Source organism: Nannobrachium achirus (genome assembly GCF_963921795.1).
Source record: "Nannobrachium achirus genome assembly, chromosome: 8".
In the NCBI taxonomy this organism is placed as follows: Eukaryota; Metazoa; Chordata; class Actinopteri; order Myctophiformes; family Myctophidae; genus Nannobrachium; species Nannobrachium achirus.
In genome coordinates, this window is record NC_137817.1 from 56,840,511 (window position 1) to 56,866,443 (window position 25,933).

The window sequence follows — 25,933 nt, forward strand, 5'->3', positions numbered from 1 at the left end:
AGTTGTGGAAAATCATTGAATAATGTTGACCAATTTGAACTCAAATCTTCTGATAGGATTGCCTGGCTGGCACAGAATCCCTTCAGATGAAGGTTTGCAACCAAATACATACAGTATCAATTTTGGGGTCATTGACATTAAAATGTTTGAGAATCACATTTCTTACATAACATGCTATACTGTTGCATCAGGGGCATTAAGGTCCAGATTAAACTACACTTGGAAATGATTTTGGTTGTCCATCGTGGCATATTTCTGAGTAAAACAGGACGAGAGGACATAACATTGGTATGAGTTTTATTTGAATTCTGAAAAGTGGCCATCACAACAAACATGGATGGATGACCAGTGATGTAGTAACAGTACAGTAATTGTCCATTTTGAATATGAATATCCATGGGTTAAGGTTAGATGTAATACATGTACACAATGCTATAGTTATATTATTATTTTATTCAACTCTTAAAAAGATTTGTTTTAACAAATTGGTGACAAAAATATGAATACATTATGTAATATTATGATGTGCACTGAACAAAAGATTTAAGTAATATAAAATGGTGATGATTTAAATGCTAATATCTGTAAACATCTCCTTTAGACATTGTAAGTCTAACCAAAGTGATTTACAGGCGTGATGATCAGGGGCAGAGCCGAGTCTTGAGGATATGAGGATGAGGATGCGGATTAAGAATGAAACATGGAAAGAGTTTCTCTGCAAGTCATTTAGTCTGCCTAATTGCATGGCACCCAATAGAATACAACAGTTAGGAACAGCAGTTCAACGGATAGATTTGAAACTTGCCATTGTTCATATAAAATTAGGATTTAATTACTCTAATCAGTGTAAATGACAGGAGAGATGATCAGAGGAGCAGAGTTATCACTGTCATTGTAACACGGACCAAAGTATGGATAGAGTTTCTCAGTGAAGGTGCAGCCAGTGAAAGAGTAGAGATGAACTCTGGTCTCCACATCATAAAAGGAGACCAGACCCTCCTCATAATCCACAAACACTCCCACTTTCTGGAGCTTCCCTCTTACAGGGAGGAGGACAGGAGGGTCAGCAGCAGCCTGGTACTCATTTCCATTCCTCAAAAGTAAAGTCCAGTAACCATCTTCAGGGCTCAGTGTGATTGGTCCCTTCCGGTTGATGGACTCTCTGACCACTCCTAAATCCCAGTCAGTCCCTTTAACCTGAACCTCATAATAAAACCTTCCTGAGGAGAAGCTTTGTTCTCCTAAGACACAGAACATATCTGAGAATCTCTCTTTGTTGTGTGGGAGATACTTCTTAATGCCTCCATCATTGACTTGTTTTCCATCCTCAGACAGGATGAGGCAGGGATGTGCTGTATCAGGGTCCAGAGTTACATCCACTGCATATTGCTGGAACCTCCTCAGCTGAACATCACGCAGCTTCTTCTCCATCTCTTGACTGAGTGTCTTTTTCAGCTGAGCCACAGCTGTCCTCACAGTCCCCACATATGAAGACTGATGGACATTGATGTTTTTCCAGTCCTTGGTGGGTGGAGGGATGTTGATGGATGTGGTGTTCTGGAGGAGGCTGAGGTGGTCTTCAGTGTGTGAGAGCTGCTTCAGCTCAGAGCTTCTCTTCTCTAACTCAGTGATTTCCTGCTGCAGATCTTTAATGAAGCCTTCAGCCTGTTTCTCAGTTGTTTTCTGCTTCTCTTCAATCACATCAATGACCTCAGCCTGGCTTCTCTCAATACAGCTGATCAGAGCAGTGAAGACCTGCACACTGTTTGCTATCTCTCTGTCTGCATCTTTCCTGCTGAGCTGTACTGAGTGTTTGACCTCCTGAGTCTTCACTTGTCTCTCCTGGATCATCTGCTGAACTTCAGCCTCTGTCTTTCCCAGCTCAGCCTTCTTCCCTTCATATGCCTCTTCCAGAGATACAATTTGGTGTAACTTGTGGTCTGACTCGGTGCAGAACTGACAAACACACATGCTGTCAGTCTTACAGAACAGCTCCAGAGGTCTGTCATGTTTCTTACGCAGAATGTCTTCCAGGTTCTTTACAGGGTCGATTAGTTTGTGTTGTTTTAGCCGTGAGACCCTGTGATGAGGCTCCAGGTGAGTCTCACAGTAGGAGGTCAGACACACCAGGCAGGACTTCATAGCCTTGATCTTGGTCTCAGTACAGACGTCACAGGAGACTTCATCTGGTTGAGCAGGTTCCTGGTTTGCACTGGACTTGTTTTTCAGCTGCTTTGACTTCCTGAACTGATCAGCCATCTCAGAGAGGACTTTATTAACAGAGAACTTGGGTCTCTTACCGAAGGTTTTGTTGCATAGTGGACACTGACACACATCACTGGTGTCCCAGTAATGTGTGATGCAGGTGTTGCAGTAGTTGTGTCCACATGAAATGGTGATTGGATCAGTGAACACATCCAGACAAATGGAACACTGGAGCTGATCTTCAGACAGGAGAATGCTGGCAGATGCCATTTCTATACACTGAACATAAAACATGGAAAGAAATGTACAGTAATTATTGAATTGAATTATTATTGAATGCTAGTACTGACAGCTTAATACAGTAGTTATCAATGTGATCTTGATCATCATATTAGAGCTCAATAATGTTGGCACATAGTACTGTATGGCACCTGATTCTCAACCTGTGGGTTGGGACTCCCAGGGGGGTCTCCAAATGATTTTGGGGGTCCCTAATAATTAGCTTAATGTGCAACATTGTTTTCTCACTCAACTGTTAACAAACCAAGATACAGTACGGATACAGATACAAGTGTGTACAGGGTATCTGCCCATTTCTAAATAACAATTTAAGGACTTTTAAGACTCTTTAATACCTAAAAACGATAATTAGACTACTGCATGAAAAGTAATCTACAAACTATATTATAAAAAACAAATGGTCAAACATTGGCTAAATGTTCAAATATTACCTAAGAAAGAGGTAAACATTTGAATAGCTGATCTACAAGCTCACAATGCGAGGAATTGTGAGCTTTTAGATCAGCGGTTAGGGAGCCTGCCAGAGGAGCCAGAGCTCCTGGTTGTTGCAGGTACGATTCCCGGTCACGCAGCTATGTGTCGATGTGTCCCTGAGCAAGACTCTGAACCCCTAATAGCTCCCCGAGCGCCACATATGGCTGCTCACGGCTCAAAGGACACATTTGTACTGTGACAAACAACTCCCCAATGCTTGGGGCCTATATATAAATTTAAAATAAAAAACTTTTTTCACAATACTGATCTGAAGAACTGAGTCAAACAGATTGTAAAGCCTCAACTCCTACAGTAGGCCTACATACAGTTCCAATTGCTTTTCAGGGTGGGGGGTTCCAGTTAAAATATGATGTTTGGTGGGGAAGCCTGTCGTTTTAACCAACTGAATCATTAGCCTACTGCAGGGGTCTTCAACAGGGGGTCCGCGACCCCTAGGGGGTCCGCGGAGGTACTGCAGGGGGTCCGCGAAATTATTGCTAAAAAAAAAAAAAAAAAAAAAAAGATTTCAAAAAATGTTTTTTTTTTTCACATTTATGTTAAAAAATAAATCATGATTCTATCCATTTTGAATAGCTTATATACATGATTACTATGCAATTGACAGATTGTTGATATTATTGACACTGGTTCTCAGTTAATAAGTAGTATGTTTAGAAATGGTAGTGGTACAGCCCACCCTGTTCGCTGTAACTTGTACATGTTTAAAATAAAAAATATGTCGTAGCCCCGACCCCCCCACCCTACAAGGTGGTAGGGGGTCCCTGCTCCATCTCCCCATCAGTTTGAGGGTCCCCGGCCTGAAAACGTTGAAGACCCCTGGCCTACTGGATTTCCTGGAAAACGAAACTTAGGCAAGATCGTGTCTGGATACAGTTTAATAAGCTTTTGTTCTCTTGTTACAAAATAATGAATCCTTGTACTCACCTGTCTTTACGTTCTCAATATTTCAGCACAAATCCTGTTGAACTGACGTTTTCTTATTGTTTTCTTTTTTTGTGTGTAGAGAGCGTGTCTGTGTGTGTGTCAGTGTGTGTGCGCTGCCATCTAACTACATGAACACTCTAACTTTCACTTTACTGTAGATTGCGTCACTGACTGAGAGGCTGCTCTGTTGTTACTGTTAACACTTCACAGCCACCTCTCTTCTCTGTGCTTCATCTGTTTCTCCCTGTTATGGTTTAGTGCAGTTTTAGGTGGGCCCTACTGCAATTGCCTGGCGGTGCCAGCCTCTATCACACACTTCGTTTTGTGCGGTCTGGTTTATTTACCATGCAGGCTACTACTGCAAGTGCTGCTGGGCCTCCAAATAATTGACAAAATACTACGATTTCATGATAACATAATGAATATCAAAAATGTTTGTTAAAAACTATTTCATGGTGGTGTATTTGTTACACATGTTACGTTTGTGACGTCACGTCCACCGTATACGACAGTCAATCATTCAATGATTTATTGCAGTGGTTCTCAAAGTGTGGTCTGGGTACCTCCAGGGGTCCTTGGGGAGGGTGCCAGGGGGTCCCCAGCAACATGTTTAGCCACTTTAACTATTTTTAATACTTTTGGCTATTCGAAAATAACCGATCTATAAGCTCACTGTGAGCACTGCTTTATTTATTATAGCACATTTCTCACATAAAATACAATACAGTGGTTGAAGTCCTGATTAAACAGCACATGGAGTTGCGTGCTTATTTCCATGTGAAACAAGATAGGGAGGCGGGGCGTAACGTTGATAGGAATTTGATTTGAATATTTAAAAGTGGGTCATAAAAAACATGGAAAATTACAATAAAGGTTGAAGATTGATTGATGGGTGAATGACATTATTATCATTGTAGAAGATGCACCACATAAATCACACTTCTCTTTGCTATAGATGCTGGCTGCCTCCAGTGGTGGAAGAAGTCAGGTAATCAAAATGTAGGCCTTGAGTAAAAAAAAGTAGGCCTACAAAGGTATTGACATCAAACTATAAAGTACCAAAAGTAAAAGTAGCCTACTCATGCAGAAGCAGAATGTACCCTTTCAAAAGTTATCATAAAAAATGTACAAAAATCTTTCTTTCAAATATAGCAGATCTACAAGCTACAAGTTGCAAAGCATTGCGCTGTGAGCTTGTAGATCAACAGGACGCGATAATTAGGACTGCTGGTGGAGTTACTGACTAGGCTACTACTAGGTTCGGAAGAGCAGCAATGTCTGAAACAGCCAGAAGGTGGCGGCAATGCATCAATAATGGCTAGAATGTCAAGTGGCAACCAGAAGCATGCACGCCCCCTTCGCCCTATGACGCATGCTTGCATGTCTGCAAAACAAACAACCCTGCAAGGCTGCAGATGTCAAGATCAGAATGTTCTAATTCCAGAAACGAAGGTGGATTAGGATTTAGAAAGTAAAGGAGAATGCCATACCCTGAAGCTGTGCAAAGACTGGAGAGGGGAACAATGCGAGAGTGACTGTACAACTGCAGGAACCGAAGGAAAACAAATATAATCTACATGGACGACGAAAGGGCTATTTTTTTTGCATTCATTGCTATGATAACGACTAAAGATGGTGGCCTCTCTCTCTCCTTCCGCCTACAATAGTTTCCAAAAAGTATACATCTGAAGAAATGGGAAAGCGACCTTTACTTTTTGGATACGATGTTTGGTAAATGCACGGAAAAAAAAAAAAAAAAAAAAAAAAAAAGCCGTATGTCTGTGTTTGTTTACTTTCCGTCGCACAGATTTACAAGCTCACACCTCATACACACCTACGCCACGACGACCGCGGTGTGAGCTTGTAGATCGGCTATTTTCGACGTGTGAGCCACCGGCGTACGATGAGATCTATAAACCAGGCCGAGGCAAAGTAAACAGACCATCAGGCAGACTTTCTAGGCGCCGTACAGACATTTGCGACAGCTATCGTGTCCGTGTAGTTTGAGAATGAGGGGGATGGGTGAGTCCAATACATTCTCAATGAAGGTCACGTGGTTTTTTGTCTCTTGGCCAAACGACAGCCTTCGGTTGAGCAAGAGATTTGGAAGAGACATGAAACCACCTCCCCTCATTCGCAAACGATTCGGAGATGTCTATCCCAGAGCCCTAGAATGGAGAGTTGCGTCACTCCCGTTCACTTCATGGGGCCAGGTCTTCTACGCACACATCTATTGGCGTATAGTGACAAACGGCGAACCGGAAGTTTACAAAATGCATTGAAGTCTATGAGGTGTAAAGTGACAATGAACCACGTGACCAGCGCTGTTTCTGACCCCGCGGTGACACCACTCTCTGATTATACTGCTCTGGTCTATCCCACCTGACCCAGCAACAGCCAATGCACTCGCAGTCGTCTCTGGCGACGTCACATTGTGGCTCCACCCTTACTCCCAGTGTTGCCAACCTAGAGGATTTGTCGCTAGATTTAGCTACTTTCCAGACCCCACTAGAGACTTAATTTGTGAAAGGCTTCTAGAGACAAATCTGGCTACTTTTTCTGCTGATTTGGAGACAGATATTGTTTACAGGAGCCATAGATAAAACCCTATTTTTCCTTCCTTTTCCCTCTCTCAGCCTCCATTTGCTGCTTGCCTTCTCCTCAGTGACACACAAACGTGCACGCCGCATCTCTTTCTCTCTCTACTGGTACTGCCGGCGTGCAAAAAAATACAAAAACTCGAATTATTACCCTAGAAACGTGCACGTGCATCTGTTCACGTGCACGCGCTTTTGTGCGCGCACGTGCACCCCACCCCTAGCGACTTCTAGCTACTTCTGGGAGAGCCACTAGCTACTTCCGTTACTGGGGAGTTGGCAACACTGCTTTCTCCACCTGATGCTCCCATGGATGCTTCATTGCTCCAGTCACATCAAGGAAATCTCCACATGGCGAAGTGACTTGAGAAGGAGGTGATGGATGCGCACGAGAGAGAAGGAAGAATCACGTTTTTGTTATTGTTTTGACGGTCGCTAGCTGGACTACACGTTTTGAATGAACAGTAACGTTGATTTCTAGCCTCCAAGTTACTGCTAGTGCTACTACTGTGGTAGCCTGTCAGCCAGCCACTCTCTCTCTTCTGAAGTTGGAGTCTTGTCGGTCATTCTTTGGTGAGTTATTATGTATTCCCCCCTCCATTTGCATGGACGTATGAATGTTACTAAACAAAAAGTTTAGTGATTGTCAAACAGTAAAATGAGGGATTGTATTAAGAGACTTCCCGTTAGCAAGCAGCATGCTTAACGTGAGCTAGACGGTCGTCAATGTCATGGGTCTCGTTCAACCTGGTTTATCGTGTTTCCTCCCTATTTGCCCAATGCCCACATAATGAAGCTTTACGACTACATAAACGTTCATATTTCAAATATAAAGTGCTTACCACAGGACCATGGGTTTTACAATATTGTACGGGCGCGATAAACACGGTTGATGGATGGAGCTAAATCAGCTAATGTGACGATGACCGATGGGATGCTGCCTATGTGCAGTGGTGTGACATCAAACTCGGCACCAAAAGAAAGGAAACTTGACTTCGGTCCATTATATCTCCCCTTTTAATAATAATATTACCAATTTGCATGTGTTTTATATAATTTTTATTGTTGATTAGTCACCTTTACAACGAGGTAGAGCTTGTAAGCATCGGGCATTCGAGGCATGACTGAGCCACACAGCCAAACGTGTGGGTAGAGCGCCCCTCCAAAGATTGTCAAGATGGCTTGGCAGGCCTGCAAATGGCTGCAATACTGTTCTTTTGGTGTTCACCTTTGTTGCTTGGTGCATTGAATGATTGCACTCTCCCACAGTAATGAAGAAAAGACAAAACAACACAAGACAACACAACACAACACAAGACAAGACAAGACAAGACAAGACAAGACAAGACAAGACAAGACAAGACAACACAACACATATTTTTTACATATTCACACACACACACACACACACACACACACACACACACACACACAATTATTAATAACAACTCTAAACACACAATAATGGGGATACATTACAAATACTAGTGGCACTAGGGACATCTGGGAACCATACTTTTGTTATCACTGGGCATCTGGATGAGTGGGCACCTACAGGCGAGTGGGCACTAATAGGGGTGGAGACATCTGGGCACTATAGGGACATGTGTGCACCTGGGCAACTGGGCACCTAAATTAGGATTTCCCACATGTTCATAGTTCATAGGGGGGGGGGGGGGCATAGAACCTGGGGAACAACATAGGGAGGACCCCCCCCCCCCCCTTTCCTCTGCAAACTTCTAATAAAGTATTCAATCACTCTAACAGCCTGCTCAGGGACTAGCTCTTTACTCAGTCTCTGGCTCATTTACATGGTTGTTAAAACTGACATGTTGATTAATGTGCTCTGTCCCTGGTAAATAAATAGGTTGACTGGGAGATAGAGACAATAGTTATTGCCTCTTTTTATTACACACACACACACACACACACACACACACACACACACACACACACACACACACACACACACACGTAGTGTGTGTATGTTTGGAGAGAGAGAGAGAGAGAGAGAGAGAGAGAGAGACTTGAAACGTATTGCCAAGTAGTCTACACATGGTGAAGGCTTTTTTGTTTTTCTGTGCTTGGAGATTGTTTTTCCCCCCTGCACTACACAGTGGTCACCTAATCTTTTTACATTAATTGTTTAGCACTTGAGTGCAGTGAAATCCTCCGTCATCTCATATCTGTGTTGTTCTCTCCTGTGTTGTATGTGTTCAGTTATCGATGGTGAAGATGAAGTTGTGTCTCAGATGTCGGCAGATCTTTCTGTTCGCAATTGGACTCAAACTTGTATCAGGTATTTCACTTTAAAACATTTAGACATGACCAATACATTATTTGGCAGACTGTAGCGAAGTTACTTGGGCTGTCCCCTCATAGTCGATAACGATACAGTAACTGGCTGTTTTTCAATGCAAATAATCGGTATTGAATTGTTTTGCAATACAAATAATCAATTTTATCGATACTTGTGAATTGTATTAGCAATTTTAAGAAGAAAAAACGAAAAGAGGGGTTTAATTACTTTTCCAAGCTGCACTTGGTCTATCCATAAATGTGTGTATTCATGTCAAGGTACGAGTTTGTCAATTTTAAATCATTGAATCGTATCGCATGAATGAACCAATATGGTCCATGTATCATCAGCCTTGTATCGTGATTCATACTGTATCATATCGCTGTTAAAATGTATTGTTACACCCCTATCGATTAGGGATGTGAAAAAAGATTCTGAAGCAAACAGGGAGCCAGCGGAGAGTATAGCCAGAATTGGTGTGATGTGATCATGCTTGCGTGTTCCAGTTATAAAAGATGTATTTTGAACTAACTGTAAACGTGCAATAGAGGCCTGGTTTACACAAGAATAAAGTGCAGACTTGTAGAAAATAAAAGCATGTATGTATGTATCACTTGCTCAAAGTCATTAAAATATTACAGAATTGCAGATTTAATTTCAGTAAGCAGCTTCAGGTGATAAAAGCTGTATTTAACCACAGCATTTCTCTGCTTGTCAAGTCTAAAAGCATTGTCCTGTCCATTATGACAAAGATTAGAGACCATGGCTTTAGCATATTGGTTCCAGGGAACCTATATGGGGGGCATCACTGGCACCACTGGGTCCAAACACCATGAACTCTGTTTTGCTGAAAGAAGAGTTTAGAGCCATCCAAAACTCAATGTCATTTAGACATTTGTGATTTTATGGACACTAGGCCAGATAATCTCCCAGACCTAAAGAATTGAGCCTATAACTTGTGTAGAACAATGAACCAGTCAAAATCACATGATGTGACGTGTGACCCCCTTGTCCCCCCTGCCTATAGGCTTGCCGCTCCACCACAACGATTCATCCTCCGGGGGAACTTCAAGAGATTTGCCACCTCCTCACCATCAAGGTAACGTGGAGACTAGAGCACTGGTTCTTAATGTGTTGTCTGGGGCCCCCCAGCATCCTTGAGGGGGTTCTATGGGGTCCCCAGCTACCTTACAAGGGTCTGTAACTTACAGGCCCCATTTGGTTCACTCTCAGAGTTAAAGGACAACTTTGTTCATATTTTAGATTGTAATTGGAGAAAAGAAAAGACGAGTGTTAAAATGTTTTCATTTACTTCTTTCTATCTAGCGATTTTAGCAATTTTGATTTCATTGGGTGGGGGCATGTGTACAAGTTACTAAATATGTCTTAAATTACACAATTAGCTGGCGATTTCTTTATGACTTGCCCCAATAAGTAACATCTGCCCATGAAAGATTGCGTTGCATCTTGGGAATGGGCCTATTGTGTCTAAAAAGACATATTTAGCCACTGAAATTGCAAAAAAAAACTATAGAAAGCAGTAAAGTTTAGCCACTGAAATTGCTAAAAAAAACGATAGAAAGCAGTAAATGAGAACATTTTAACACATCTTTTCTTTTCTTTAATTACAATCTAATTGTTAGTCTAATCTTAAAATAACACACACACACACACACACACACACACACACACACACACACACACACACACACACACACACACACACACACACACACACACACTCTTTCTCACTCGCACCATTATACCAGTAATTGTCAAACTGCTGGCGTTATGACTCGTACTGAATTCGCCTGCCAGTTACCATTCCATTTTAAACCAGCGCCATCTGCTTTGAAACCCGCCTTCTCCAAAACCTATATCCACACACAAAAGCACATGCACGCACGTTGCTCACTGTATCCGGACTAGGGATGTCACGATACCAGAAATGTAGTAGTCGATGCCAATACCATTGAAATTCCACGATTCTCGATACCATTTCGATACCACGATAAAAATAAAAAATTAACCCCATGTAGTTCAACATACACTCCTTTATTAGAAGTGAACAACAAACAACAATACTGTATGCTTAAACAGAAGTTGCATGTAGCTTTAAATGATTAAAATAATGTGCATGTAGCCTTAAAAATGTATCATTAATACAATAAAAGTGTTGGCTGTGTGTGTGTTGCTGCTGCTGGCTTTGCTCTGGCCTGTCTTCCCTGTCAAAGTCCTCCTCTGGCTGATACTGTGAAAAGAACATTGAGATTTCTGTTAGTAGATGTAGCTAAGTGACTGACTACAGCAACAATATGAAAACAGTATAGGCTGTAATAACAGTAACACACACACACACACACACACACACACACACACACACACACACACACAGTGCAAGCAGTCATTTAATGACGTGGTGAAACCCTTTTTAGTGATATTTATTACAAATCATAGCCCATTACAACCGCGCGCACGCACGCTGCATGCACACACACACACATAATCCTAGCGTAAAAAAAAGTCTAGAAGAACATTGGCCAAACATCAATGCCAGCCTTCTCAAACAAAGAATAATGTGTGTATTATTCCAGCGTTGTTTAACGTTATGTTAGGCGATTCAGCAAATGAGCTGCCTTGCAACTTTATGTAACTTTATGCGGGACAGACGGGGGCTGCTCTCCGTGACGAGGCTGGACACAACGTTAACGTTACTTTGCCAGGCAGCTCATTTACTGTGTGGGCTCACCATAGTAACGTTATTAGCTATGGGCAACAATGATACCACGTGAATTCAAATGCACTTACCTTGAATTCTTTGTACAAGTCTGGATGTCGGTCTTTTAGATGTTTCGCTAGTTGGATGTCTCCCCCCCCCCCCCCCCCCCCCCCTTTCGTCTGGAAACGGTTACGGGCCGGCATACAGGTTTTTGACGATCAACTATTAATCCCTGCTCATCCTCGAATGCAATGTACTATACGCGACTTTTGGTTAGTTTTTCTTCTCAACTATGGAGGGGAGGGCAGCTGTCGCTGCTTGTTGGAGACGACGCGATGCAGATGCGTGTGCCGCCGCCATGTTGCATGTTGTTGTTTTTCTCCTTAAAGCGTGGTAGTCCATGTAACGTTATCACAGCATCAGACCCTGCTGTGAGGGTTGTGCGTGTGTCTCCGACTGCCTGCTGTGAGGCAGTGAGGGTTGCCAGATAACCGTTCATTTACAGCCCAAAAACAACACAAAAGAAGCGGCCAGATCTGGCATCTCGGTACCAACGGTACTTCGGTACTACCGTACTTGTAGAAAAGTCAGAACCGTACCGTACCATCACATTAGGCATCGAGTTGGTACCGAAGTATCGGTTCTGGTGACAAGCCTAATCCGGACCGCGACCGGGATGAAAACTACAACAATTCTCCGTCATTTTTCGTGTTTTCTGCATCGTGCCTTGTACTTCGCGGACAGGCGAGGAATCTGTTGTAATTTCCGCTATAGTGGAATCCTGGGGGTCTATTTAGATGGATCTTTTATTGGAAGGATTTCTTTTGTCTTCTGAAAATTACGATTGATAATGCAATAATTAAGGATTGGTAATGCGTCTATTAATGGTATGTTTTGGATATATAGGACACATTTGGGTCTGAAACAACGTGTGTGTGTGTGTGTGTGTCACCCTATAGGAGGAGATGAAGCTGAACACAAAACAGAGGTCATGCAGACAGAGGTCACAGGTCACACTGCCGTAATGGGAGGTAAACACACACACACACACACACACACACACACACACACACACACACACACACACAGGGTAGGTTCATACATCTCGCAAGGCGGTGTAACGCCCCTGCCTATAGCGGCATTACTCGCTTACCTTTGAACTTTCACACTTGAGCAGCTAACGGGAATGTCAACAAAGTGACGTACTTCCAGCAGTGCTGAACCTCTCCTTATATCGACCGTTTTTTAAATGTTTTAACAAATTACCAAAAGAAAAAAGAAATTGGGCTGGGATGTGATTAAAAAAATGAATCGAATTAAATACAGGCTTTGTAATTAATTAATCGCAATTAATCGCATTTTAATCGCATATTAATATTTGACCCGAGAAGCATTTTTTTCAAGTAAAACACATTTTGTTGTACGAGTGAATCAACAAGTGAGTTTTTTTAATCTAAATTTCGCATCCACTGGGCCAAGCAAATCGCTCTGATCGGCTACTTCTCCCTTTGCGTTTGTTGTCTCTTCTTGGTTTATAGTTGGTACATCGCTATGATAGGTATGCCCGAAACTGAAGGTTCTGTGGTGTGATTAAAATGCATTACTTTTTTCGCGTTAATTTTCTGTAATTAATTAATCACAATTAATCAGTTAAAGTCCCAGTCCTAAAAAAAATATATATATATAATGACGTACAAAACGACCCAACCTGACTGAAATACATTTCTCCATACAGCCCAACAAGATGTGAAGGAGGTAGCAGTTGGAGGACGCCTTGAATTACTTCCAGATCCTAACACTGTGAATGTTACTGGTGGAATAATCATACAGTGGAAACATGGGACCAATATAGTGGCAGACTGGACTAATACTTTTGGGCCTGATATTGAATACTATGGGAGATATAAAGATCCCAGTGTATTTTTTGATAAAGAAACAGGAATGTTGGCCATCAGTAACATGACAGTAGAGGACAGTGGAAACGCACCGGCTTCAAATGCTATCAATCCATTCAAAGGGAATTTGTCATGTGTAATAAGAGCCTTGAATGGTGAGAGTAGCTGGCATACTGTCTACCCGGTAGGTGTTTGTCATTATTCTGTGGGTTGATAATGGCTTTTGCTATTTTATCCCAGCTACTGCTATTGAAAACGAAACTTAAGCTCAGTAGGTGTTTTGTCATCATTCTGTGGCCGAAAATGTCACGTTGTTTTAGCGCTGGTTCAAATCTGGGGAGGGGAGAAAAATTATAATAATGACATTATTTAAATGTACTTTTCTCCGTGGCAAATATATGATAAGGTTATATGAATATGGGCATTGTATGGCTCAACAGTTTAAAGTTTGTTACAGTTGCTATGGCAACCATAACAACGTGATTTCTTTTTGTTTATGTTTCTTTAAATTAATTCCCCTCCAATCCACAAAATGCAGCTTCTGGGTGATTCCCCCACGGGATAAATAAAGGAATCTATCTATCTATCAATCAATCAATCAATCAATCAATCAATCAATCAAACAAGTTTATACAACACAGCTTTTTTTTTTTTTTTTTATCTTTTTCGAACTTGTTAGAGTCTGTTTAGACACTTCTCTTAATACACGAAGGAGTATGGTAGTCTACTGGTTGAGACGCTTGACCTGCAATCCTTCTACTTTTCCGCAGGGCAGAGGTTCAATTCCCAGAAGGGGTTGTGAATGGAACATAATTATTTGAGCACATAGTTTCCACATTCGCTTTTTTTTGCTCAAAGGGGCTTTTCTAAATATATGTTATATAAATATTGGTCCATAATACGGTTTTATATAGGTTTTACACTAAACAACCACTCGGATATTCATGATTATTCTGTCCAAAGAAATCACAATTTACAATATTATCGCGATAATCCTATCCTAACATCCATTATCCTGGGGAGGAACATTAAACATGCTAATTAATTTTTTTATTGGCTATATAGACTATTCTATATCATCCCTAGCCCATTGGTTCTCAAAGTGGGGTCCGGGGACCCCCAGGGGTCCTTCAGGGAGTTCCAGGGGATCCCCAGCTAAATGATAGTTAGGAACCAAATGGACCCTTATGGGTCTGTAACTCAGAGAGTGTAACTCAGCTAGCCTACACTCTCCGAGTTCAATTAATATTGATTTTACAATAATAAATGGGGTCATAGAGATTAAATGGGGGGTCCGTAGCCTAATGGAAAAGCAAACTAGGGGTCCTTGAAATTAAAATGGTTGGGAAAATTGGCTGAAAAATCTTCTCTTATGGGGGTCCCCGGCATTACATTGACTCAGTTCCACAGATAGGCTACATGTTGTGAAAACAGCAGATCTACAAGCTTGCTTGCAAAGGCATTGCCATTTTTGAGACGCCATTTTATTATTCTGCTCCAGGATTCTGGCTACCCCCCCCCAAATCACATGTGCGAAGTCCGAATATGCAGGTTTTATTTCGATGCACCATCGTCTGTACGACAACCAGAAGTGCCTCAAATAGCCACTTCCTGGTGTGTTTCAGGCAGTTCCCGGAAGTAACCCTGGAATTTTACCACTTCCCTAGACTAATTTTGGGACGCAGAGTTGAATGGTACCAGTCTTATGTCTTTATAACAACCGGAAGTGCCTCAAATAGCCACTTCCTGGTGTGTTTCAGGCAGTTCCAGGTCAGTAGGTGTTCCGATATATTTTTTATCCAAAACTACACGTAATTTTAGCCCTAAGCTTGAAATTAGTAAGGCGAATATCCTATTGTGATTTTATAGTAATTAAAAGAATGCTAACCCTAGCGTCGCACAGCGAATGTCGCAACGAAACGAAACACATATCAAAGCGTGCGTCTCAATGCGCTCTAAAACATACTAAAAGATGAGCCCATGAAATGCATTGGTTCGTGAATAAAAGCCAACCCTAGTTAGCCTAGGGTTAGCCTTTTAGCCTTAATAACTCAGAGACGATAAGATATCAGAACTCCGTTTTGAGATATGTTGTAGTGCTTTCCGAGACGAACATTTTGATATCTCCTATGTCCCTCTACGACATTCTTATCCCTGGGATCTCCAATTTCACAAGGGTCATAGAGTGTATACCCCTTAGAGCCCTTTGGCCAGCAAACCAAAGTTACCAATCAACTCACAGGAGTGTTTGTGTGCGAGGAGAGTTATATAGGCTTGTTCGTCTCTGCGATACGAACACGCTGATGTGTCTATCATCTCTCTACGACATTCGTGTACGGAGTAAAACGTACCCCTAGTTGGAATTAGGGTTAGCCCCCTAGGGGTCGCTCAGAAATGACACACACATCAATGCGTCCGTCTCGGTGAGCAGATCAAGAATCTGTTACCCTTTTGTCTCTACGACCCCTAGAACCCGAGCTAGCCCTTCTAGAAGTGTTAGAAACGGACCGAAATATTTTCAAACAACGGCACCAGCACCAACGGACTTGGCGTCAAAAAGTAAGTCGGAATAAGTGTCCTTTATCCGAAAAAATGTGTAATCGTGTTCATGGCGTGCAAATTTCGTGTCTTTTTCGCAATAGGAAAGGGTTAAAATTGTCGGAGATTCCCGAAACCCATTCCATTGGATCGGGCATACTTCAAATATGAAAGGCGTGTCCTGCCTGAAACAGCCAGATTTTATTTGAATATTTTATTGATTTTAAGGCCAAAAGGCCCATTTTGGAGCCATAAGCGACCTTTTTCCTTGACCTTTAGAGTTAGGAGTGTTGTAGAGAGACAAGACTGGGTTCATTGGATTCAGCGTCAAAAAGCGTGTCAGAATAAGTGTCTTTTATCTGGGAAAATGTTTAATTCAGCTTACGCAGTTGAAATAGGGTATTTTTTTAGACCCCGAAATCGTGATTTGACCCCTTCGATCTTAAAAAAGCAAATGAAACTCTAGGTCAGGATTTGAGGGGGGGCCTTCTGCAATGAGACCCTATGTGGAAGCTGGTTCAAATCTGGTGCTGTTGCATTGTTTGAAGGAAGCCAAACCAAAATAGGTTTTAATCTTATGTACCTGTACAGTACATCAGTGGTTCTCAAACCATTTCATGTCAAGAACCCCCAAATTGACACTTATTGGCCCGTCGTCCCTCATTTGAAAAGATATGCCGGAGACACACACAAGAGAAGATTTTTCAGCCGATTTTCCCAACCATTTTAATTTCAAGGACCCCCAGTTTGCCTTTCCATTAGGGTACGGACCCCCCATTTAATCTCTGACCCCATTTATTATTGTAAAATCAATATTAATTGAACTCGGAGAGTGTAGGCTAGCTGAGTTACACTCTCTGAGTTACAGACCCATAAGGGTCCATTTGGTTCCTAACTATCATTTAGCTGGGGATGCCCTGGAACTCCCTGAAGGACCCCTGGGGGTCCCCGGACCCCACTTTGAGAACCAATGGGCTAGGGATGATATAGAATAGTCTATATAGCCAATAAAACAATTAAATTAGCATGTTTAATGTTCCTCCCCAGGATAATGGATGTTAGGATAGGATTATCGCGATAATATTGTAAATTGTGATTTCTTTGGACAGAATAATCATGAATATCCGAGTGGTTGTTTAGTGTAAAACCTATATAAAACCGTATTATGGACCAATATTTATATAACATATATTTAGAAAAGCCCCTTTGAGCAAAAAAAAGCGAATGTGGAAACTATGTGCTCAAATAATTATGTTCCATTCACAACCCCTTCTGGGAATTGAACCTCTGCCCTGCGGAAAAGTAGAAGGATTGCAGGTCAAGCGTCTCAACCAGTAGACTACCATGCTCCTTCATGTATTAAGAGAAGTGTCTAAAGAGACTCTAACAAGTTCGAAAAAGATTACAAAAAAAAAAAAGCTGTGTTGTATAAACTTGATTGATTGATTGATTGATTGATTGATTGATAGATAGATAGATTCCTTTATTTATCCCGTGGGGGAATCACCCAGAAGCTGCATTTTGTGGATTGGAGGGGAATTAACTTAAAGAAACATAAACAAAAAAAAAATCACGTTGTTATGGTTGCCATAGCAACTGTAACAAACTTTAAACTGTTGAGCCATACAATGCCCATATTCATATAACCTTATCATATATTTATTTGCCATGGAGAAAAGTACATTTAAATAATGTCATTATTATAATTTTTCTCCCCTCCCCAGATTTGAACCAGCGCTAAAACAACGTGACATTTTCGGCCACAGAATGATGACAAAACACCTACTAAGCTTAAGTTTCGTTTTCAATAGCAGTAGCTGGGATAAAATAGCAAAAGCCATTATCAACCCACAGAATAATGACAAACACCTACCGGGTAGACAGTATGCCAGCTACTCTCACCATTCAAGGCTCTTATTACACATGACAAATTCCCTTTGAATGGATTGATAGCATTTGAAATGGGTGGGAAACTATACACTGGCAATTAGCTACAAATCCAGCAAGGAAAAGGATCGCGTAGAGACTTACAGAGTTGAAGTGACGGGTAAGTATCCATTGTGTCCTGTGAATAATTGTTATAGTCATGTGTTACTTATATCACAATATTCATATATACGTGTGTACAGTCAAAATATATACATTTGTACAGTCCCCCCGACGGCGGTCCCCCCGATAGAGCAACCATTTCATGCAGCGACGGCGGTCCCCACGACAGAGCAACCAGCCCCGACGGGAGGTAAACACACACACACACACACACACACACACACACACACACACACACACACACACACACACACACACACCAGCCACTCACTCTCTGACATTCACCAACACCCAGCTGCCAACTGTTTCTATAGGTGAAGCACCGTCAGCCAACAAGTGTTTAATGTTAAATGAGAGATTATCATGTCAACATGTTCTGGTACTCTAGTGTGTAGTCTAGCGGGAGGAGACAGATGGAGAGTAAAAGAGATTGAGAGACGGAAAGAAAGCAGGAGATGACAGAATGCAGTCAGAATTATTTGAGGTAAAGTTAGCTGGTGACTTGAAAGCAAAGTAAACACAGTATATTGTTTTTCCCCTTCTTAGTATCAACTGCAAGCATCGTTGGAATCACCGTTGGAACCATCCTGGCAGTGGGGGGGCTAGTCGTGCTGCTGGTCGTGCTGATTAAGTATCATGGTAAGTTTCTATGCTAATTTACATTAAACGGATTAAAAAGATAATCTTGTGTCATTTTTATGTTGTTGATGTTAGTCATCATTGCTATAGTGTGTCTGTAAGGGTTCTCCCAATCACTCCAGCTCTTTAGTCAACACAAAAATACATTTGCAGGTGGGAGAAGCCCATAAAGACTAAAAGACCATTTATCCGCTTCAGTTTTATTGCGACCGTAGGTTGCAGTTTACTATCAGAACCGTCACATCTTAACTGTGTCTGTCTGGATAACGCAGTAGTGTTCCAATTCCAATTTTGTCTGCTCGTTTTTTTGAGCGGTGCAAACCACTCCTACGTTTGTCTGTTTTAGTACGGAATGTATTAAAATGGATCTCCATTCTCCATTTATGGAGATCCGTACTCGTACACTTAAAGTAACTGACGTCACGGACAAGTGTGTCGTGTTTGCACCGCTCACTTCGCACTGGTGTGTTTTTTTTGTTGGCTTGTTAATCCCTTAACCATCACTGTTTATTCCTTATTCCTTATTCCATATCTTGTATGAGTTCTCTCCTGATTGGAATAAAATGTTTTTCCCATTCTGAAAATGTATTTAAAGAGCTTGAAAGGCAGGGAGACCCCTGTAACAATGACGGAAATCAGAATATATAGCCATTTAACACAAATAAATATCACTTGCACCCCCATTAAGTTACACATAACATACAGAATGCTTGAAAAGTTACTGCTCAGCAGCTACATGCAATCGCGCAAGCAAATGTCAATGTTTTAATATTTAGTTGGTTACACATACAGTGCTACTGCTTTCAATGTTATAGGCTTTCTGTCTGTGCACACAATGCACATGTTTCCAAACAAGCTTAAACTCACTGTTATGACTGTGTTGAATTTCATCTCAGCTCCTATAAAGGATTTCATCTCGACTCGTATAAAGAAGTTCCCTTCATGTTGTTCCAAGTCGAAACCTGATCCTGTCGTTTTTTCAAAAGGTGAGTGAGTTTGAGTTTAACTTCCAACTAATTTGTAAGTATTAAAATGTTATAAAACTAGAAAAAAGTGCTCCTAGGAACAAAGGTCTCCACCAGGTCAGGTAGGTTGTGTGTGTGTGTGTGTGTGTTGTGCGTGTGTGCGTGCATGCATGCGTGCGTGCGTGTGGCAGTTCATTTAGCTCTCAAACTGCCTTATGTTTTGTGGCAACCCCATCGGCCAGACATTGCAGTAATAAAACATACCGATAGTTTTAAAATAGTGTGAAGTGACCTTTCAGCGGTATACAGTATCTGACAGTTCACTGCCAACATACGGGTAGTCCCTTCACATGGCAAATCCAACAGAAAAATGGGACGTAAATGAAGTAACACTGTTATTCTTTACTCTGCAGATGGAAAGGCAAATGTGGCTGCAACAGCAGGTAACATTTTGAAATGTAGAAATGGCAATCATATTACAATGTTACAGACCTGCCAACCTATACGCATTTTGCGTAAACGGCACGCATTTTAAGTGTCAATACGCAGGTACGCTATTTCCCCTCATTGCTACGCAACTTTGGGGGATCTGCAGCACACTATTGAAGTGAAACATTTTTGGTCCCTGCCGTGTAGTTCCTCCCAGGCACCACTTGAATGGTGTGTGAATGGGGCGCATGGCGCTGGGGAGCACTAGAACAGAAGGTATGCTCTTTTTTTGTCGTCAGAAGAAGAATTTAACCGGATGGAAACAGGAGTTTGTTTTGGTTTCATGTCAGCATGTAGTCAGCTGTCGCCGCTCGGTTTGTACATATATCGGCGATATTAATCAGATTAATTTAGATAAACGGAGAATGGCCGTGTTGTGAGAGTCGTCGGAGTCGATGCAGTTGCACAGGGACAATTCGCCCCCCACAATGCTGCCTGTAGTATAACAGGTAATATATAAACGTACAATAATATTACACTATTAAACTGCAGTCGCCACCGCTACAGCTTGTTGTGTATGAAGCCCGTGTTATACTGTACTTCGTCATACGACGGTGTTGCACGCGAGCAAAGTCGGAAAACTTGTGACGCAGGTCGTAGTACAGTAAACTGAAACATACATTGACCATGATTGGGCTTTAGAGTAAATATCCATCTCTAAAGCTATCTCTAAATGAGTATGAATGAATGAATTAGGAGGACTATATGTATTGTCAAAAACATTAAAGGTGAACAAGTTATTTATCACCTGTGAATATATGAAGACATTAATGGTTTAACAATGAGTAGCCTGTATCCTCTATGAATGAATATACAGACTAGACGGTATGTGATCTATACACAATGTAGGCCTATATATCAATTAATTAATGCACTAGAAACCTACATGAGTTGAATACTTTCAACTTCATGCAAATCATGCACAGAAAGGTGGTTTTATTTAGGCTGCTCAATTAACAATGTTTAACAAAGACACAGGCATGAGTACTCAAAAAAATTTGCCAGGGTTGGCAGGTCTGATGTTATTTGTTTTATACTTATCTCAACTTTTTTTTTAATATATAATTGTATTTGTTTGCATTGTGTTTGTGTGTTTCTGTGCATTATAGAAATTAAGCCACTGCTGGATACCAATGGTAAAGTGATGCATCAGAAGGGAGAGAAGATCAGTGATTCGGTATGTCTGTTTTTCTTCTGTTACTGTGTCTGTTATTTCTTATTTGTTTTCAACAGTTCCAGCGACCGATTAAATTTATTTCGGAACGCCTTGTTCTCCATTTTCTTTTGCCCACTCCTGTCTGCCTCACTCCATCTTCCTCCCTATCTCCTCCAATTCACCAAACATATCTGACCTAACACCCTCCTCCACTCTCTCCATCTCTGTTTCAGACACCCACCCTTGACAAGGATGTTGGAGCGTGAGTGACGTCACAGCTGACCATCCACCCAGACTGTCATTCATAAGTTCCAAAACTTTGAAAAATCATTACATCTTAAATATGTTATGAATAATTTAGACTTAACACATATCTTCGTTGCTGTCAGGCAGAAACCTTATATTTCAACTTTGTGTTGTCTTTTTGTAAATTAACGTGTTACTTCATCTTATCTGAGTCACACAAAATTGCCATTTGAGGATTTCCGCAAAAAAACACTCCCAATTGAAAAGCATTTGCACAATCTGATGGACAGGCAGGTTTTATAAATACTGAACAAATGAAAAGTATTAACCTTTAGGTCGGAGAGGCTTTTATTGTCTGTACTGTATCTGTCAAGTACGCAGGAGCCTATCCCTGTTACAAGGCGCTAGGCCCCTGGGAGATGTATCAATGAGGTGGAGCGCCACACCTACCATGACTAATGCCCCAGCTACATGAGTATGGATCTTTCTAAAATGTTCTAAATCGGATATTTTGGTAAATCTCCACTTATTTATCCGTTTACAAAAAGATCTGTTTTAGCAGCTGAAACCACCGCTTGCGTGTGGCTGAAAAAAATGCGTGTTCAGGAAAGGATCCATACACGTGTAGCCGGCACTTAAATATGAACTACACAAATCAAATAACACCGGTCCCTTTTTCCATTTTCTGAAAAGTAACAGTTTCAGGCTATGTACTGTATATGAAGACGATTCACTGAGACATCTTTAAAGCATTTACCATACACATGGAATATTCTCAAGAAATGTGTCCTTATGAAACCACTAAGAAGCCAAGACGTCTCCAGAACGCAACAAAACCACTGTAGTATAGTATACTGTATATGCCAGGCCTGTGAGTGGTGCTGTAAAGTTGCCACAAAGCACCAACAAGAGAGCGATGCTTTAAAAAAAAAAAAATATAAGATGTATAAATTGTTGTGCTGGCAGGTTGGGACACTCTGCCTTCTATTGTTATGGTTAATCTTAACTGAGGGCCAGCTAAGGCGACCACACTTGATTGAATATTTTAATTACCAATTTTAAAAAGCTGTAAAATGAATTAAAAAGATAACAAAAGGAGGAGACACAAAAAACCAAAATGCTCGTTTTGATGTTTTAATGTTTTTAATACAAATCATGCCAGCTATTTATGAATTAATCCTAATTCTGCCAGCGTTTTCAGTGTTTTTACCGTGTTTTCCATGGGCGATCGCGGTCTTGCGTGTGCTCCATGCCACGAAATGTGTTAAAGGTCGGTGCCAAAAAACTAGGACTAGGTTGGTGCCAAAAAACTGATTATAATAAGATAAGATTATAAGATTATAATATGTTATTATTAACATTAGTTTGATCGCATTAATTGTGATCCGGGAGAGCATTTTTTGCAGGTCTTTCAGTCCGAGAATATTAAAAATGTTGGCCCGATCAGGTTAACATTCACCAGGTTAGCATTCACCAGCGTCGGCAGGTTAGCATTTCACCAGGTTAGCATTCACCAGCGTTAGTTTTACTGAGGTTAGGGTTAAGGATAGGTTTATCTCCTTCCCCCCCGACTTTCCCCACCTCCGTGCAGCCAATCACAAGCTTCCGCCACCTTAAACCAGTTGCCTTTTTGATACACTCGGACTTAAAGACCTGCCAAAAACACTCTCCCTTTGAGATCCCACAATTCTCTAAGAAGTGCAATGTATCCATGAGTTTCCCATGTACTGTGTCCCATGAGGTCTTGCTCGAATTATGGGCATCACTTCACTGGTTGTCATTCAGTTCAATTAAGTAATAGATGGATAGAATACTTTATTGGCAGTTAAATGAAAATCGCAACAATGTCATTATTTAGGAAAACTCCGAACGTGGGAATTACGGTATACGTGATCCATGATGTCAGTCAATAATATGGGAACACAACCATGTGTTCCCACATAAGCTTCCACTGAAATGATGCCCAGAATTTGCTCACTCTTGTTTTCCTAGTACTTTAAGTTACTGCAGTACCTAGGAAACTTGTGGATACTTTTTACTTTATTTCTACAGGCCCGTATTCATACATTGCAATACTATTTACATGCGGGGGGGGGGGGGGGGTTATTATGTTTTGCCCTGTCCCCTTTTTCACTTTATTATGCCATGGTATGTTGAGATTGTCTTGTTTTAAATTGGTCATTATGTTTTGTCCTGTACCTTTTTCACTTTATTATGCCATGGAATTTTGAGATTGTCTTGTTGTAAATCACAATGTACATTTACAAATAAAATTCCTGTGCTAAACTTGTTTAGCAACAGCAAATGAGTGTCTGTGTGTATAGGTGTATTGATTTGCTATAATTGTGAGGTCCAAATGACCCCACCAGTATTGTAGAATACATGTCTTTCGCTGGATTAATGACTGCCATTTTCTATATCTGGGTCATTTTCTAAAAGGAGTGCTGATTTACAAAAGGTTGATGCTGTGCTAGGCCTAATGTACAAGCCAGACGTGTCTACTCAGACACCTTTTGCTGTCTCACTGTTCGGCTGAAGGCCCATTTTGTGCCAACAGTCATTACATTACCTTAATGTAGCGGCTAGCCTAAAAGTTGTTTTTGTCTTCATTTACCAAGGGAACCCTATTTAAACTTTCTACAAGCACACGTGTCGCTTGGCGACGCGTTGTGAGCTTGTAGATCAGCTATTGTTTTAACACAATTTAGATGGGACATTCTTCATAACTTGCACTCATACTTTATACTTCAAGTACATCTTGATGCCAATACTTTTGTACTTTTACTCAAGTACATTTTGAATTCCTGACCTTTACTTGTAACAGAGTACTTCTACATTGCAGTATTGATACTTTTACTTTAGTACAACATGTGAGTACTTTTTCCACCGCTGGTAATAGCTGATAGTTTGGCTGCGACAACTGTTGGAGCTGTGACTGGCCTGCTTTTGAGGGGATACACAAAGACTGTTCAAGACGGTGTGATGTTAAATTTGAAAATGATGAACATAAGAACTGACATGTTTTGTTGGTGTATTTGTATGTTTGTCATTGTCATGCTGGATTGTTTTGTGTGAGATATTGTACAGTATGTCAGTTAAAAACACAATTTTATTTAGGTATTTACCTTCATGAATCTTGACGTGATGCTTCAGGACATATGCTTTACATAGGTATTTACCTTCATGAATCTTGACGTGATGCTTCAGGACATATGCTTTACATTGCTACAATAAAACAAACTATCTAAACACCTTTTTAAAATAATTCCTTTGCCACGAAAGTAATGGCTTTTCCGTTGTTTGAGACCAACTTGAGACCTTTAATTTACAGTAAAACCAAGATGTGACTCATGTCATATTTATTATGTCCAGCCCCTTGGGTTTTTGACAATGTGGCCCCCTGAACAATTTAGTTAAATACCCCTGCTCTACAATCAAAAATTGATCCTGTGTGTGTCCTTGTGTGCCTCTTTAAATTCTCTGCTTGCTATAAATCCTTTGCCACAAACTTGACAAACGAAGGGTATTTCTTCTTCACAACTGTGAGTAGCCATGTGCTTCTTCAGACTTATTTTGTATTTAAAGGTTTTGCCACAAACTTTACAATCGAGATCTTTGCTTGTGTTCTTGTCTTCCTTTCGATTGAAGTTGATGTTCTTTGTTCCTATATGGACCGTTTTCTGTCCCTCTGTCTCCTCCCGCTCATCACAGTATGTACTGTCAGATTTAGAGCAGTGCGAAGCGAGCAGCTGCGCATACATTGTTTGTCGCGATTCTAGCCAGTGCGACAGCGAAGCCTGTGTTTTCATGTGTTCCGTTGAGGTGCTGCTGGCTGGAGGCTCTGTCTCTCTGCTTTCATCATCCCAAACACTTTCCACTGCTGGTATTAATGTTAATGATGATGTTGACCCATCAGTCTCAATGTTTTCATCATCATCATCATCGTCACCATCACTTTCCACTGCTGGTAATGACGACGTTGACCCATCAGCCTCCTCTGCTCTTTGAAGGAGCGCCGCCTGCTGTTCCTCCTCAAACTGTGGAGGCTCTGGTTCCTCCTGCACCAGGCTGCTGCTCCACTCCTCCTGGAAGTCTAGGCAAGAGATACAAAGAAGATCATGAAATGTTTCAACTTTCAAATTAGGCCTAGAATTATTGAATGCTTTAGCAATTGAAAAATAGCAGATATACAAGAGCTTGTAGATCTGTTATTTTTGAAAAAGTCGTGAAAATGTGTGCAAATCTTATATGTATTTATATGTATTTTTAAAGCGAAAGTTTGTAACTCAAATTTTGCTTCTGGGTGGTCCCTGGAACGAAATATTTTGAGATGGGGGTCTGTGGCCAAATACATATAATTTTGGGGGTCCTTCACATGAAAAAGTTTGAGAACCACTGACATAGTAGTCTCTCAAGA

At 41.1% G+C, this 25,933-nt stretch overlaps 1 protein-coding gene and 2 long non-coding RNA genes across 3 annotated transcripts; 2 read left to right on the forward strand and 1 right to left on the reverse strand.

Moving 5' to 3' along the window:
* Nucleotides 1–499: 499 nt before the first annotated feature.
* On the reverse strand, nucleotides 500–4,071 carry LOC308289547 (zinc finger protein RFP-like). The gene is made up of 2 exons (XM_080731265.1): nucleotides 3,925–4,071; nucleotides 500–2,484 (listed from the first exon to the last, which is right to left on the reverse strand). The coding sequence occupies exon 2, from the start codon at nucleotides 2,473–2,475 to the stop codon at nucleotides 838–840; it is 1,638 nt and encodes a 545-aa protein (XP_080587391.1). The 5' UTR covers nucleotides 2,476–2,484; nucleotides 3,925–4,071; the 3' UTR covers nucleotides 500–837.
* Nucleotides 4,072–8,276: 4,205 nt separating this feature from the next.
* On the forward strand, nucleotides 8,277–14,183 carry LOC308289551. Its single transcript, XR_013962242.1, has 4 exons — nucleotides 8,277–8,820; nucleotides 9,848–9,919; nucleotides 12,499–12,570; nucleotides 13,275–14,183. It is a non-coding gene; the product is annotated as an uncharacterized lncRNA (long non-coding RNA).
* Nucleotides 14,184–17,814: 3,631 nt separating this feature from the next.
* LOC308289550 lies at nucleotides 17,815–23,581 on the forward strand. The gene is made up of 7 exons (XR_013962241.1): nucleotides 17,815–18,019; nucleotides 18,125–18,211; nucleotides 18,568–18,660; nucleotides 19,557–19,646; nucleotides 20,039–20,068; nucleotides 21,224–21,291; nucleotides 21,504–23,581. It is a non-coding gene; the product is annotated as an uncharacterized lncRNA (long non-coding RNA).
* The last annotated feature ends 2,352 nt before the right edge of the window (nucleotides 23,582–25,933 follow it).